This window comes from Micromys minutus (assembly GCF_963924665.1).
Source record: "Micromys minutus genome assembly, chromosome: 29".
Lineage (NCBI taxonomy): Eukaryota > Metazoa > Chordata > Mammalia > Rodentia > Muridae > Micromys > Micromys minutus.
Genome location: NC_137964.1, coordinates 35,667,707 through 35,682,578, shown reverse-complemented (window position 1 = coordinate 35,682,578; position 14,872 = coordinate 35,667,707). Strand labels below are relative to the sequence as shown.

The 14,872-nt window shown below is 49.5% G+C and overlaps 1 protein-coding gene across 3 annotated transcripts in view; it reads left to right on the top strand.

Annotated features, from left to right (window-relative positions):
- The window catches only part of TTC28 (tetratricopeptide repeat domain 28), a 381,921-nt gene that overhangs the window by 281,118 nt on the left and 85,931 nt on the right, over positions 1-14,872 (top strand). For all 3 annotated transcript variants that reach the window (XM_080941079.1, XM_080941078.1, XM_080941080.1), the window contains one exon: positions 7,144-7,651. In XM_080941079.1, the coding sequence (XP_080797205.1) occupies positions 7,144-7,651 (508 nt within the window). The remainder of the gene's footprint in view (positions 1-7,143; positions 7,652-14,872) is intronic.

Here is a 14,872-nt window from a genome sequence, read left to right as displayed (position 1 = left end):
AAAGCCAGGCTTTATGACCTGGTGTAAACGCTGCCTTTGGAGGTGATCCGTTACATTCCAACCCTACGAAACAGCGTTTTATAGCCACTGAAGTGCGGAGTGTCTGGCAGCGATGGCACGGAACCGAAAACACCATGCTCCAGCGAACTCTGTCATGGGAAGCTCCTCCAAGACAGGGCTCTCTGGTGTCTACCCCCACTCTACTAACCTCGTCCCACCAGCCACCACAGCTCCAGGTGTCGGCCTTGACGGTCATTGTGGTAAAGAGCAACAGAGAATTATTGTGTGCTCCTCCTATCATAGGCTGGCTACAGAGGAGCCGCGGTGAGGAAGCAGGAGCGGAAGCCCTGGGAACTCTGAGGTGACACCACGAGTCAGGTCACTCTGCCATTTCAGGAGTTGTCGGCTCTCAACCGTGGCACACATGATGCGTGGTGTCAAGTTTGCACAGGGCATCAAGTTTTCTAAAGATGAAATCATTATAAATTCTGGCAGTTTTCTGGTGTAATTAAAATGTCTAGCGGGAAACCCCTGGGAAACCAGATGCAGTTTTACTAGAGCCGACAGTGGCAGTGTCTCTTGCCAGCTTTCGTATCTTATGACCTATAAATTGCTCTTAATAGCTAATCTGTCATCCAGGCTTCTCACATCAGAAAGCTTGTTTCCTTATTAATCCGTTCATTTGCATCTGCAAAGGACATTTACAAATCCTTCGTTTGAAAACATTGCCGTATAATGCCGGCCATTATAAATAATTCATCACCTATGATAGAAGCTCTTACGCCTAGGTAATAGATCTTTGTGACATTATATTATTCTTTCAACCCTAATATAATTTGGATAAAAATAATTTTTATGAAAGTCTTCTGGCTGCCGGGTTACCATGGAGAGGCTGTAACTATTACTAATGACCCTGTGAGCTCAGAGAATAGACTCAAACCAACTACTGTGCTGGAAAGCCAGTCAGATCTGCATACTGTCTATACAATAACTGAGTAACACCCCTCCAAACCGAGGTTTACAGTTTGGGACTGTCTGGTTTGATTGACTATGAATAAATCTGACACCAATCGTGGGCCACGGTCAGTGTGAAAATGACTGTTGCTCTCACATGCCTCCGTTTATGTGGTTGGTCCAGCTTAGTTTAGCTTCTTCTCTCCTCGGCAGTCTGCTCTTAATCCTCCGAGACCCCGTCTAGGAAGCATTTTCACTGTGATCCTTAGATTTTAACTGCTCACGTTTGTGTCTCATTCATTCGTCTACTTCCTTCCAAGAAGTGTGCATAGAAGCCGGAGCTGCCATACTTGATGTGGGGCTTCTTCGGGTCAGCTCACTGGCTGAAGCCAGGGCAGTGGCTACATATTTTTATAATCTGGCTATTAAAAGGGAAGCTTGTGGTCTAACCATCAGCTTCTCAGTGGCACAAAAGAGGGAAGTATGGCATTGCTAGCTTGATGCTTTCTTTAAAATAAAGCCACGACAGCCGCCTGGCGGGGCGCTGAGTTCTGGACAGGTTTTGTCATGGAGTAGTCATTGGGTAGATTCATGGGCACTGATGGAGGAAGTGACAGTGACTCTGTCCAAGTGTCTCCAAGCACTGAGTGAACGTTCGCCCAGGAGCCGTGGCCATCATCAACCCCTCGTAAGAATCACTTTATTACCCCGGGCGCTGATTCAGGGTGGCTGCTTAAGTCTTAATGTATTAATAAATAAGATGCACACGTCATTTAAGAACACAGCCCAGAAGAATGGGGCTCAGTCTGCAGGTTTGGGCCTTGGTAGCTATCGATTCTCCTGAAGCAGACCCGTGACTTGGAGAAGCCCAGGTGACCTTTGCATCTAGATTCACACAGGGTTGAAAAGATTAACTAAGGCTGATTTAGGTGCCTGGCTCCTCTCAAATGTGGTTGTTCTATAAAAAGGACTAAAGTTCCATTGCAGAAGCTTCTGTGGCTGGCACATAACTGGGCCGCCAGATAGTTTTCATAGCTGACTCTCACAAGGATGTCTCCTGGAGGGTAAAGTTGCTGATTTATGCTCAGAGTATTAGTCAGGAGCCAGGGTTATGCAGTAGGTAATGAGCAATCCCGGTATCTCTGTGGCTTAAAGCAGAGCTTCCTTTCTTGTGCCCTGTGTCCATTACAGATGAGCCAGTGTTTTGTTCATGCTGCCATGCTTCCTACTTGCGGACCAGTTTAGATGGAACTATTTGTAACCACAGAAGAATGGATGTGGCGATATGTGCCCTGATCTTACAAATGCCTCCATTTCCCAGGAGACAATCGAGTGTGTTAGTTAGCTGAGGTTGGTGCACAACCACCTCCAGTCAACTTCACATAGGCACAGGAGAGGTGACCCAAGGACTGCCCTTGGTCAGTACTTAGACTGCACCAAACCACGAGTGGCCGCCATTTTAGTTAGCACTGTTCTTATCCTATGGCTCTTCTTCTGTGTGGGGAAATACAGACGCCGCTGCCCCATGTGCCTGGCCTTCCGTGTGGAGCTTGACCTGCAGATGCCAGGACTGGCATTGCCGAGTGATGCCCCGCAGCATCACTAGTATTTCTGGGATGTCACACCTCTGTGCACACACTTGTCTCACCACATGTCAGGTGTGACAAGATCAGATGAAGCTGTGTGTGGGGAAAGCCTTGGTTGTCCACGCTAGGCACAGACTCAGCCTACCTGCTCTCCCTGGCTCAGCCCACACATCTTCATGCCTCTGTGGGGCTATTTCTGTTTCCTGGAATGACCCACCCACCCCCAAGGGGGGAAGCTTTATCTATTTACTTATTTATACTTATTTATTTACCGATCAATTACTGGCCTTATTTTAGAGCAGAAAGCTGAGGAAACAGAGTTCGCACACAGTCACCTCCCACTTCCCTCCACTGACATCTGTAAGGTCTGTATCTCATAAACGGTGAGCCGGTGTTGATACACTGTTGGCTGACGTTGACATTTACAGTAGGGTTCGCTCTGTGCTGTAAACGTAAATATTACATGTCTGCTATTGTATCATGCAGAACGGTCTCGGTGTCTGAAGGTCCCTGTGCTCCACCTGATGTGCCAACACTCACTGTCCCCTAGAACTTCTTTACTCTGAAGCTTGCCTGGCCCCAAAGGAATGCAGGCACGAAGGAACGTTTCTGGCTGGCCTCTTCCAGCGACTCGTGCATATCTGGTTTCATCTGTGTCTTTTTGTGGCTTTACAGACAAACAGTTTAGCCTTGCATGGCCTCATAAACGCCACCGTTTAACCGTTAACTGCTTGAAAGCCTTTGGCTGTGTTACTTTGGTTTGGAGGTAAGGCCTTCCTTGTGAACTCCAAGCTATTAAATCTCGTGTGCCGGCCACCTAAGGGCTGGAATCACGGGGCTGTTATCTGGGAGGTTGTAGAGCCAGAGGAAATGGAGCCTGACTGGAAGGAGCGGGTCACTGGGGCGGGCCTGACTCCACTTCCTGCCCGCTCTCTGCTTCCTGACTCCAGATGCAATGTGCCCTCACCTCTCATCTCTCGAACCTTAAGCCAAAACTAACCCTTCCTTCCCTCAGCTGCTGATGTCGGGTGTTGTTCAGTCACAGTCACGGGAGGTGACACAGCCGTCCCTAAAGTCAGGGCAGATATTTGCAGCACAGTGATCTGGGCACTGCCTGTGTCAGGGTCCAGCTGCTTCTGCTGTCTTGGTAGCCGTGGTGACTGATGGCAGGGTTTTGTGATGTATCTCCTGGCCCTCTTTTACCACTTCTCTGAAATTACTTATACCAAGTATGTTGTAGTTAAAAAGAAACTAAAACCTACAAGTTTAAGGATGAGCCAAGCCCTGACCCGAGCTTCCCAAGCCTTACAAAGTAACAATATGTCGGTCTCCTTGTGGTAGTGGTGGTGAACCCAGGGTTATATGTCTGACTCCAGAGCCTGTCTGTCTTACTACTTACTTACTTTCCTGGGATTTGGTACTTAACCAAGGACCAGGGTTTATGAGCACTGAGCTGTCAGGGAATACCTCATACATGTGGATTTAGGTAGTAAAAGGGAAAATCAATATTTCTGCGACTAACTGCAAATACAATCCCCATTTCCCCAAGTGCATGCAATTAATCAATTGGTAAGCACACCGAATATTCCTTAGGTAACTGTGCAAAATATAACCACTATGAAAAATGCACAGAGTAAGGGAAACACACAGGAGACAGGAGGAAACACGTACATGGTCAGACCGTGTTTACTGTCCGTGTCACTGGTGTGGCTCTAGTTTAGATAGTTCAAACCTTACTTTATTTCTCAAACTCAAAACCCTGGAAAATGGGTTGATGTGTGAATAAATTCCCAACTCTAGCTCTGGCCTCACAATGCTTGTCAGGGTGACAGGGTGGCTGGCCCCGTGCCCGAGCCTGTAGCTGAGACCTGTGCTTTGGCAAAAACACGGTTTATTTCTATCACATAGGAAAAGAAAACCATTGTCGTCTTCTGCCAAACAGTCTGTTAGTGATGCTTTCTGTGTGCATTTCAGTATTCAGATACAGATGTTCTCAGATGTGCCCTCTGCGGGAAACAGCTGCTGCTTTCCTGGCACAGAAACTGCAGAGAGATCAATATACAAAGGCAGCGGGAACCTCTGTACACCATTGCGCCTGTGTGCCGTGGGCCTGCCATTCCCAGGTGACAGGGGCCTTTGTACCCCCCTAACGACCTGAAACAGTTTCAGATTCACCCTTATTCTTCAGGAGTAGAAACAAAGACAAGTGATTCATTTCAAACACACGCTGTTTGCCCGGGGACTGTGCAACACTAGACTATATTCCTGTGACAGTGACAGGGATATAGATGTTTGTCACCATTACCGATGCTTGCAGCGGCCGCCTCCTTGGCTGTGAGTTCACAGAGCACCGCACCATGTACTGTGGTACGACCAGGCTTTGCCCTGTTGGATCCCGGCCCAGCCCTTCCTAGTGTGTATGGTGTTGTGATTAGCACCATTTTTATGATCCCAGAAGACGGGATGAGGTGAAATGCCTGACACGTATCCAGTGCTGAGTCATGGTACATGTCTCCAACATCACACAGTGCTACCTAGAGATGTCGGCTGGCAGGACACGGCCGGGGACAGTCCTGCCTGGCAGCTCTGCACACTAAGGGGAGACTGACAGCGAAGGGCTGATATTCCTCTCTCTATCCCCACACCTTGGAGGGAGGTGCCTGGTTGTTCTCAAGCCCAGAGAGCTTCCGTGAGGAAGCTCCTGTGTTTTCCCGGCATCTAGAGAAAGGAAGAACCAGAAGCGCAGATCTCTGGGCCCACCCTTGGACTCGCCATAAACCAGAAGTTTCCAAGCACAGTGGCACCTGGGGTGTTGCGGCTGCCGGAGCCTTATCAATCTGTGTGTGCAGTGTTTAAGGGCTCATTGCCTCCAACCAGATCTATCCTGTGAGGCTAGCTAGTGAATTATTTATGGATTACACATTTGACAGGGGGCTCAGGGCCACATTTGAAAACATTCAGCTCCCGGCTTTTTGCTGTGGAAGATAGAAATGTCTGTCTGGAAACCAAGGCTCAGAGCTATTCAATTGCTACAAGGAGACTCAGAGGTAGGGTACCCGAATAGCTGAGCTCAGTGTGTCTGGTCCTATGCTGCCTGGCTGTCCCGAGAGGGGCCTGGGCTTCCTACCAGAAGGACAGCAAGTCACAGCGGGTAAGAGTCCAAGCAGTGGCCTCAAGGGTGGGGTTCAGATAGAAAGGAAGGGATAGAAAAGGAAGACAAGAGGCTGAGCCCAGGATCTACAGCAAATGAAGAAAAGACTGTGTGGGGGCTGCTGGTGCAGTTCAAGCAGTAGAAAGCCGTGGTACAGTGTGTGGCTGGCGCAGCACCCTCCTCTGTCCCCCAGAGGCTCAGAGTGGCCTCCTGGGGCCACCACTGTCTCTGTGGCATGTTGCCTTGTGACATCAGTGCTGCCTCAGCCAGGGTCCAACTGGAACAGAGTAAAACATGCCTGGAATTGTCTCTGTTCTCACTTCTTTGTCAGAACACATGATAAAGACAACAGTTCACGTGGCAAAGCACGCCACCCAAAAGCACTGTAGAAACGGTCATGGCCCTTGTTAACAGGAGCTGCTACCTCAGGAAAGCAAAGGAAACAGGAAAACACATCACTCATGTCTATGAAATATTAATAAAAGCCTTCGTAAGGGCACAGACTGAACACGTCTGATAAAGGAAGGCCCCTCCTCTACAGGGGTGGCACCACATGGCTGTTGCTCTTTAGCTGGAGACCCCTGTGACCAGGGTCAGTCCTTCATGTTACAGAGGTGGAAGCAACATGAAGAGAGGGGGCCACATGCCAAATGGCTGCAGGCAGGCAGGAAATGAAGCAGAGGAGGGAAGCCCACTCCAGAGCCTGAGAATAAAGAGAAGGGAAGGCCCAACATGACCCCCTTTATCTCTGCACACACATTTCAGAGACCAGCGCTTGAGTCTGACTACGTGCACCCGGTAGGAGGTGGGAAAGCCATAGCCTTTCTCTTCTTTGATGCTACAGTTTTCCGTCTGCTCTGTGCCTGTGGTGCACTATATGGGCAGAATTGTTTTTAACTCAGACCTCTGGTTTCAGCCTTTTCCCTTTTCCTGTGGCAGGGATTGAACTCAGTCAGGGCTTTGTGCCTGCTAGATGAGGGCTCCACTGCTGAGTACACCGCCAGTCCCATTAAGACCCTGGAGATTTGATATAGGTGACTGCTGTGCGTCATGTGTAGACCTGGGCAGGCAGCCCTTCTCTGTCCTGAGAGGCCATTGCCCCAAGACTTGAGAAGGTAACGGAAAGCTGGAGTTTTGCCTGAGCCGGAGAACTTTGGGAGAGAGATATGAACTAGGCACAGAGCCACAGGGGTCCTTCAGCACCCCATGCTGACCGTTCTGAGGTTCCGTCAATCACAGGACCAGTGCATGTTAACAGGCTGCAGTAACAGTGATTGTTAGGGGTTTCAGGTGAGAGCTCCGTGAAAAGCCACCTGTTTCTGTGACATGTGCTTTCTAGAAGTTCTGTGTGTGTGTGTGGCCTCCTGGAGTGACCGTCCCAGACACACTGCTGAAACAAACCAAAGCCATTTTCTGGTTGTTCTCATCCTGGCCTTGTCTTTCCTCTTGCAGGCAGCGTCCTCGGCCCTGAGCAGTCTAGGTCACGTGTACACAGCCATCGGGGACTACCCGAATGCTCTGGCTAGCCACAAGCAGTGTGTTCTTCTCGCCAAGCAGTCCAAAGACGACCTTTCTGAAGCCCGAGAACTCGGGAACATGGGAGCTGTGTACATCGCCATGGGCGACTTTGAGAACGCGGTGCAGTGCCATGAACAGCACCTTCGAATAGCCAAGGACCTGGGGAGCAAACGCGAGGAGGCCCGTGCCTACAGCAACCTGGGCAGCGCCTACCACTACCGGAGGAACTTTGACAAGGCCATGTCCTACCACAACTGTGTGCTGGAGCTGGCGCAGGAGCTGATGGAGAAGCCCATTGAGATGCGAGCTTACGCTGGCTTGGGCCATGCAGCCCGGTGCATGCAGGACCTGGAGAGGGCAAGGCAGTATCATGAGCAGCAGCTGAGCATCGCCGAGGACCTCAAGGACCGGGCGGCGGAGGGCCGCGCATCCTCCAACCTGGGTAAGGGCCTGCTGTTGGGACCCTGGGCCAGCGGCCTAGGCTGCACATGGTCTTTTTGGGGAGCTTGTGCGTTTTTGCTCCAAAGAATTAATTTTTTGTCTTTCCTTCAGCTATACCCCCAAGCCTGCTTACTGTAAAGCACATTGTCTCTTCTGTGCCCTGAGAATCAAAGCCCTGAAGTGGAGGGAATCATGCATGCACATACACACACACACACACACACACACACACACACACACACACACAGACACACATGAGCACACGCTCGTACAGCCCATCCAGAGGACAGACTGCCTCTTTTAACAGAGAGAGGCACACAGGGCTGACAAGAAGCTGTACAATTTAAGGGTCTGAGGAAAATACAACAGGGACAACTCTAGTTGGTGAATTAGTCCACCATGTATCTTTTCCCTCATAATTACGTGTATTCAAAAATAATGTTGATAGTCTTTGTATAAATGTAGAATCATTTTGTGAAAGATGTACAGTGAAGATGTGCCTACCGTTGGTTTGGAATTCAGTTGCTATCAGGATATTTTAATGTGAGGGCTGGCGGGAGGCCCATGCATAACTGGAAACTGAGCACTTTTGTGAGTCTGTGACGTGAGATGCATTTGTGTTTGGATGTGTAGGTTGAGTTCATTGCTGAGACAGCCTTCTGGCCATTCGTGAGTTCGAGTGGTGGGTGGGGGAGGGGTGGGAAGGTGACCACACTGGTACCTCATGAGCTTCAGATGCTGCTGGCATCTCCCCATCTCCACTAACGCCATGTTAGCTTCCCTGTCCTTCGCCCAACCTCGGCTGCTTCCAACAGATCCTCTGTAAAGCCCACGCTGTGGCCGATGCTGTAGGGCCTGCAGGTTCTCGGGTGGCTCTGAAGAGGGTCTTAAGACCAGAGCGAGACTCTAGGCTTGCAGGACACAATGTGGTCATCTACTGAGTCCACACGTAAGACTGTACCCTTAGTCACACACACCCCCAGTCCTGTATTTTCACTGGGGATGTATTCATAGTTACCTGTGGGTAACTGCATGGGGCATCTGGAAAAGTATGCCAAGAACTGAAGTGACTAGTTCTTGGCTGTCTGTGTTCACTGCATCAGTGATCAGGATCGACTGACTCCTTACTGTGTGATCCGTCCTGTGTAATTTATTTAAAGGATGTTGGCACCCCAGAAAGCTTTGTGCTTTTGAAGAGCTAATAATATAGCTGGGGAAACAATGTGCACTTAGAACATTAGGGCTCATCTACTTGCCCTCGTGACTCTGCTTCTTCTCATACCTGACAGTAGTTTATAGATTACATCATGCACTCTTACCTGCTTCTAGTCCCTAAAAGGCCACATAGTGATGTGTTGCCATGAAATTTCTGGGAGGGAGAGCCTGGAGGTGGGACAACCTGGAAGCCTATCACAAAGTTTAGACCCATCCCCAGAGTTGAGATTTGGCCAAAAATGGAGCGGCCTCCATGGTGAAGAGCATGTGAGAGAAAGGTCGGTGGGTCTGAGGGGTACGCATCAGCCCTCAGGCCAGGCCAGAGGATGGGCAGACTGGCATGAAGACTGGTCATGACTGTGCTTGAATGCAGAAGCCTGGCAGTTATGACATGAGGGAGGAGAGGCACAGCGGGCAGAGGCCCTGGCCATTGTGGAGAAACCGTGTCTTGACTATGCAGATTTCCCTTTTCACATTGTATTACCTTTGGTAAGTTGTGTTTTCTAGATTATCTGAGTCATTGAATCAGGGATCTAAAGTCCTTCGTAACTTCTTTATTAGTCTTGTAACACAGAAAGGCCCTGTGCGGATGTGGCCTCTATCACTCATAAGGGGACACACGCTGTACCCGTCCCTCATACACAGTTTTCTAGATCATTCTGGTTGAAAATCTACCAGCTTTTAAAAGGTGCACTCTGCTCTCATTAGTCCCTTGGCTGTGTGTTTGTTATTCCACTAGTTTCTGCTTGTGCTTTGGGTAATATTTCTTTCCCCCTCACCTGCGTCCTCGCTTTGTCTACCCAAGCTCAGAACGTAGCCCACTGGCTACGCCCCTCTTGTCAGTGCGGTCACGTGAGGGTCTTACATGGCTCCTATCTTGTTTCCACTCTCACTGAACTGGAAATTAAGATCACTGTCGTGTTCTTTGGTCCATTGTCTAATTCTAAACCATTGGGTAGAGCTTAGTGGCCAGTTGTCTATCAAATGCGCATGAGGCCCACATTTCAATTCCTAGCACCATATAGAAAAAAATCAGTAATCAAAACACTGGGCTGCTGAGTGGCTTGGTGAGGAGTGTGGGTGTAGTCATGCAAGCCCATCACCCCAGAGCTAGGTCCCCGGGGGGCTTGGCAGCGTTCTAGTCCTGCTCATGAATGATTAACATGGGGTGAGGGGTCTGACGGGCACCTGGATTGATCTCTGAATCCCCGATGGGCCATATGAGATGGCAGGATACTCGGTGCTTTCTTGTGTGTATTCGCTGTGCAGGCATGGGTGTGGGTGCACATGTGTATAGTGTCCAGAGGTTGACAGCATCTTACAGGCAGAGGCAGACTCTCTCATGAACCCAGACTCATGGATCTGATCTGGTTCCTCTAGCTAGCCTGCCTGCCCAGACTCATGGATCTGATCTGGCTCCTCTAGCTAGCCTGCCTGCCCAGACTCAGGCTCTGCCCTCTGCCTCCTAACCACTGGGATGATGCTCATGGCAGGGCTGCCTTGGATACTGAGAGCCACACAGGCACTGGGGATCCAAACTCCTGCCCTCACACACTTGTGCCCTAAACATTTTGCCCATAGATTCATTTCCTCGGCCCTGGCTTGGTAAATTTTGACAGAAAATTTCAAACCTATGAATAGAGAAAGAAGAAAAACAGGAATTGTGGTCTGGGTCTCCTGGGTACAAAGCCTAATGAATGGGTCAAGATATCAAAATATCTGAAAAATAGCTACAAATTGCTTACATTTGATGGAACATTAGATAAATTAATATATACATACATACACACATAATACATGTTTGCATGCATGTATACAGGATAGATAATCTGATAAATGCATTTTCAGAAACTGGAAGAAAGAACATTTAAAAGCCTTATCTGGATTTACTGTAATCCAGCTGGTTCAGCTGGCCTTACAGGAAACCTCAGAAGCAGTCAAGAAAATAAGAAAGTGTTTCCACTGACTTTTTATCAGAAACAAAGGGGGTCAAAAACACTAGGGAGACATTTGGCAGGGTTGTGGGGTTAAAGCAAGGTCTTACTCTTTAACCTTGGCTGGTCCTGAACTCACTACATAGACCAGGCTGGCCTCAAACTCACAGTGATCCACCTGCCTCTGTCTCTGCCTCCCAAGTGCTGGGATTAAAGGTGTGTGCTAAAAGAAACAGTAAAATCCCATCAACCCAGAAAGCTGTATCCAGCAAAGCTATTTCTCAAGAACCAAGGTAAACTGTGTACATGTACCTATAATCCCAACTCCCAGCAGGCCAGGCTCACCCAGGACTTCAGAGCAAGTCCAGTCTCAAACTCAGACAGACAGATGGACAAGAAAAACAGTGAGAGAAACAAACAGATTAAAGGGAATGAAAGCAAACTCAGCGTACTTCAGCTGAACCTCTGTGAGGAGCACATCACTGGCGGGGAGCTGTAAGAAATATTGAGTAGAGGCTTTGGACAGACGGAAAATGATACCATATGGAGGCTCAGGTATTTAGGAGGGAAAGCAAGTGCCAGAGATTGTAAATACGCGGATAAACAAGACATTGTTTTCCTCTTAAGTGATTAAGGTGGCTGTTTAAAACACAAATATAATACTATATTTAAAAATAATGCAGGTACCGTAATAGTGTGGCAGCTGCAGCAAGGACTGCAGCAGGAGGTAGCAGGTGCATCCAAGGCTGCAGGAGCGCTGGGACCTCACAGGGAACGCTCTGCCATTAGCTCCACGTAGACTTCAAACTGGGAAGAACACTTGAAACCTTCAGAGGCGCTCCCAAGAAAAACACTGCAAAGAGGTAGAGCTACCAAGCAAGCACTCAGAGGGACAAACCAGGGAGTGGGGTTTGAAGGAGACAGAGAAACACCAAAGGAGGGGGCCCGAAACCCAGCAGCTGATTGGAGATATTAAATATTAAAAGAAAGGACACACACACATGGCTGGGGAGAGGGCTTGGTGGTTAAGAGCCCCGGCTGCTCCTGCAGACGACCTGGGTTCAACTTCCCAGCACCCACATGGTGGCTCACAATCTGAAACTCCAGTTCCAGGGGACCAGACCCCATCTTCTGGCCTTCATGGGTACCAGGTACACACATAGTGTGCAGACACACATACAGGCAGAACACTCACGTGTATGAAATAAAACAATTTTAAAAAATAAAAATAGAAGAAGAACCGTTGCTTAATTCTGTGTCATCCACACTTAACACAGTTAAATAAGTTAAACAGGCAAAACCAAGTAGGAGCCACAGAAATACCAGAGGAAGGTAGGGTGGGCATATTGCTGTCAGATAATGGAGCTTTAAGAGAGAAGCCTGAGGTAAAACAAGCCAGAGGAGAACTGGTGTCCATGGAAGCCAGTTTGTGTCTCGTCCGCTCGCAGGGAAGCTGCACTCTGAAGAGCCGTCCTGGGTGGTCACCCACAGTACCACAGCCAGTGTGCACGCCTTAGAGCAAAATAGGTGAAGGCAACTCAAGAAAAGACGGCAGATGCGTTGTGTTAAGTAAAGTTTAGATTGTCCCCTTTATAATTAAGGTGAGAGGTGTGAGGTGGGGCCTCGTAACCCGCCGTGAGTCTTAGCCTGAGAGGGAGCCTCAGAAGACAGTTTCACAGAACTGAAGAATAAACTCATCCACGGCAACAGCAGAGATGGCTTCACAATGGGCACTCCTAACGGTGGTAAGTATATATATTTAAGAAATTCAAAAGACAGAAGTGATCGGAACAGCGATGCCAGCTACGTGGCTCAGTGACATGATAGTGTCATGTGTGTGACAGTGTGTGGGAAACTCCAGAGTCTCAAACCGTGTGCTATCTGGTTCATGCACGAGTGTGTAAGGGGATGCTTCCCTGTGTGTGCCCACGTGAAACCAGAGGAGAGTTAATGTCCTGCTCTGTCAACCTCTGCCTTGTTGCCTTAAGACCGGGTCTCTCGATGAATCTAGAACCTGCCTTCCTGTGCCTGCCTAGTGACGGCCACATTCACAATGGTGGTTGTGCTGAAAGAAGCCAATCAAGCTCTGCTCACGGGGCAGAGGCCAGAGTCCCAGCACCGGCTCTCCTGAACACTAGCAAATGTTGGTAGCTCTCAGAATTAATAGCCGGAAAGGCTCGTCAGCCGTGGTATCTGCTTGTTACCAAACCTTGCTCATATAGATGCAGCTGGCCACCTGCATGGGGGAACCTCAGTTTCTGCCATGTGGCCCAAAGTCCCCAAGATTGACCACACTTGCAACAGAGCTGTGAAGCCCCCATGGGCAAGCATCCCAACTGTATCCAGAGGCCTAGGCCCTCTCTTGGGCGAGCCCGATTGCTTCCTGCAGAATCGAACTGTCAATTACATATTGCATTTTTTAGGTTTAGAATTTTTATTTGGTTCTTTTCTTTAACCTTTCAGGTTTCAACACTAAGATTTTAAGCATTCATTTGTGCTGCATATTTTTTTCCATTTACATTGGCCAAATCTAGGTGTGGTGTGTGCTTTTAAGGCCTTGACAGCTAAATCCATTGGAGTCATCTAGGGATTAGACTAGACCCTATTGATAGCCTGGGATAGAGGGTAACGAGGAAAGTAAGTGGGGAAACAGTGACTGTATGTGTCCTCACTCCTGCCCTCCCTACCCCTGCCCACCCCATTCCCTCCCCCTTCCCTCTCCTCCCCCATCCTTTGCCCTCCCTACCCCTGCCCACCCCATTCCCTCCCCATCTCCTCTCCTCTCCTCCCCCATCCCCTGCCCTCCCTACCCCTGTCCACCCCATTCCCTCCCCCTTCCCTCTCCTCCCCCATCCCCTGTCCTCCCTACCCCTGCCCACCCCATTCCCTCCCCATCTCCTCTCCTCTCCTCCCCCATCCCCTGCCCTCTTCTACCCTCTGCCCATCCCATCCCCTGCCTATCCCCCATCCCCTGCTCTCCCCGACCCCCTGCCCACCACATTTCCACCCCATTCCCTCCCCTCTCCCCCTCCCCTGCCCACTCCATCCTCCCCCATTCCCTAATCTCCCCGTCCTACACCCTTCCCCACCCTCATATCATCCCATCTCCATCTCTGTCATGAAGGTGACACTTAATTTGCCATGCCACTGGCACAGATGCAAAGTTGGACTATTTGGAAGCCACTGACCACTCGTCAGACTCAGCCGACCTGTCAACAGTGTTGAGTCTGAAGACAGAGAAAAAGTGTTCCAACAAGACTGCAAGTCTGTCAGCCATCCAAAACCCCTCTGGCAAACAACTCTCCTTTCTGACTTAAAGACATCTTCTGTCTAGGAGGTAACTTATCTGGAGGTGAAAGGGCACTGAGACTAGTTAATTCATGCGGAGCATGAGGTCCACAGTGGGTGTTTCCCTCTTCTGTGAATAGAAACAGTCAGTGTGGTTCTCCCCAGGAGCTAGGCTTTCCTTCAGGTGTGTACAGAGCTGTTCTGGGCCACACCCTCACATCACCTTTCTTAGCCCTTCCTCCAAACAGGAGATCACATTGCCTTTGATTCCTTCACTCGCATTCTGGAGCATAAAGGACTTGTTCTCTCAAAGGACAGTGTCCCCAGCCCGGTGCCCTTAATCTCTTCTGGGGGTCCTGTTAGCAAGTGTGGGGTATGCGTTGCTCTGTCTTCTGTGCTGATTCTGGAGTCTGAGAAAAGTTACTCAAAGTTTCTAAAGATTACATGTGAAAACTAAATGACCCTGCTCTGCCCAGCTCCAAGGCGGCAAGGCTTCCCCAGGACCAAAGCCACTGCAGACGTCTCCTGCCCTAGCTCAGGGGCTCAGGACGTCCTGTGGGCCAGGCCTTTCAGAGAATTCATTAATCTTCACTGTAACACAGTGTGAGGAGAGAAGCTGCCAGCCAGCCAGAATCAGGTCGCAGAGGTGGTACCTGCAGGCAGCTCTGCACTGTGATGAAGCCACCACCACCCTCTGGGCAGAGCCAGTTATATGAGAAGAGACCAGACTGAGCCAATAATCCAAGCCTGGCGTAGGAAGCCGCCATACACCTCTGGTTCTCACC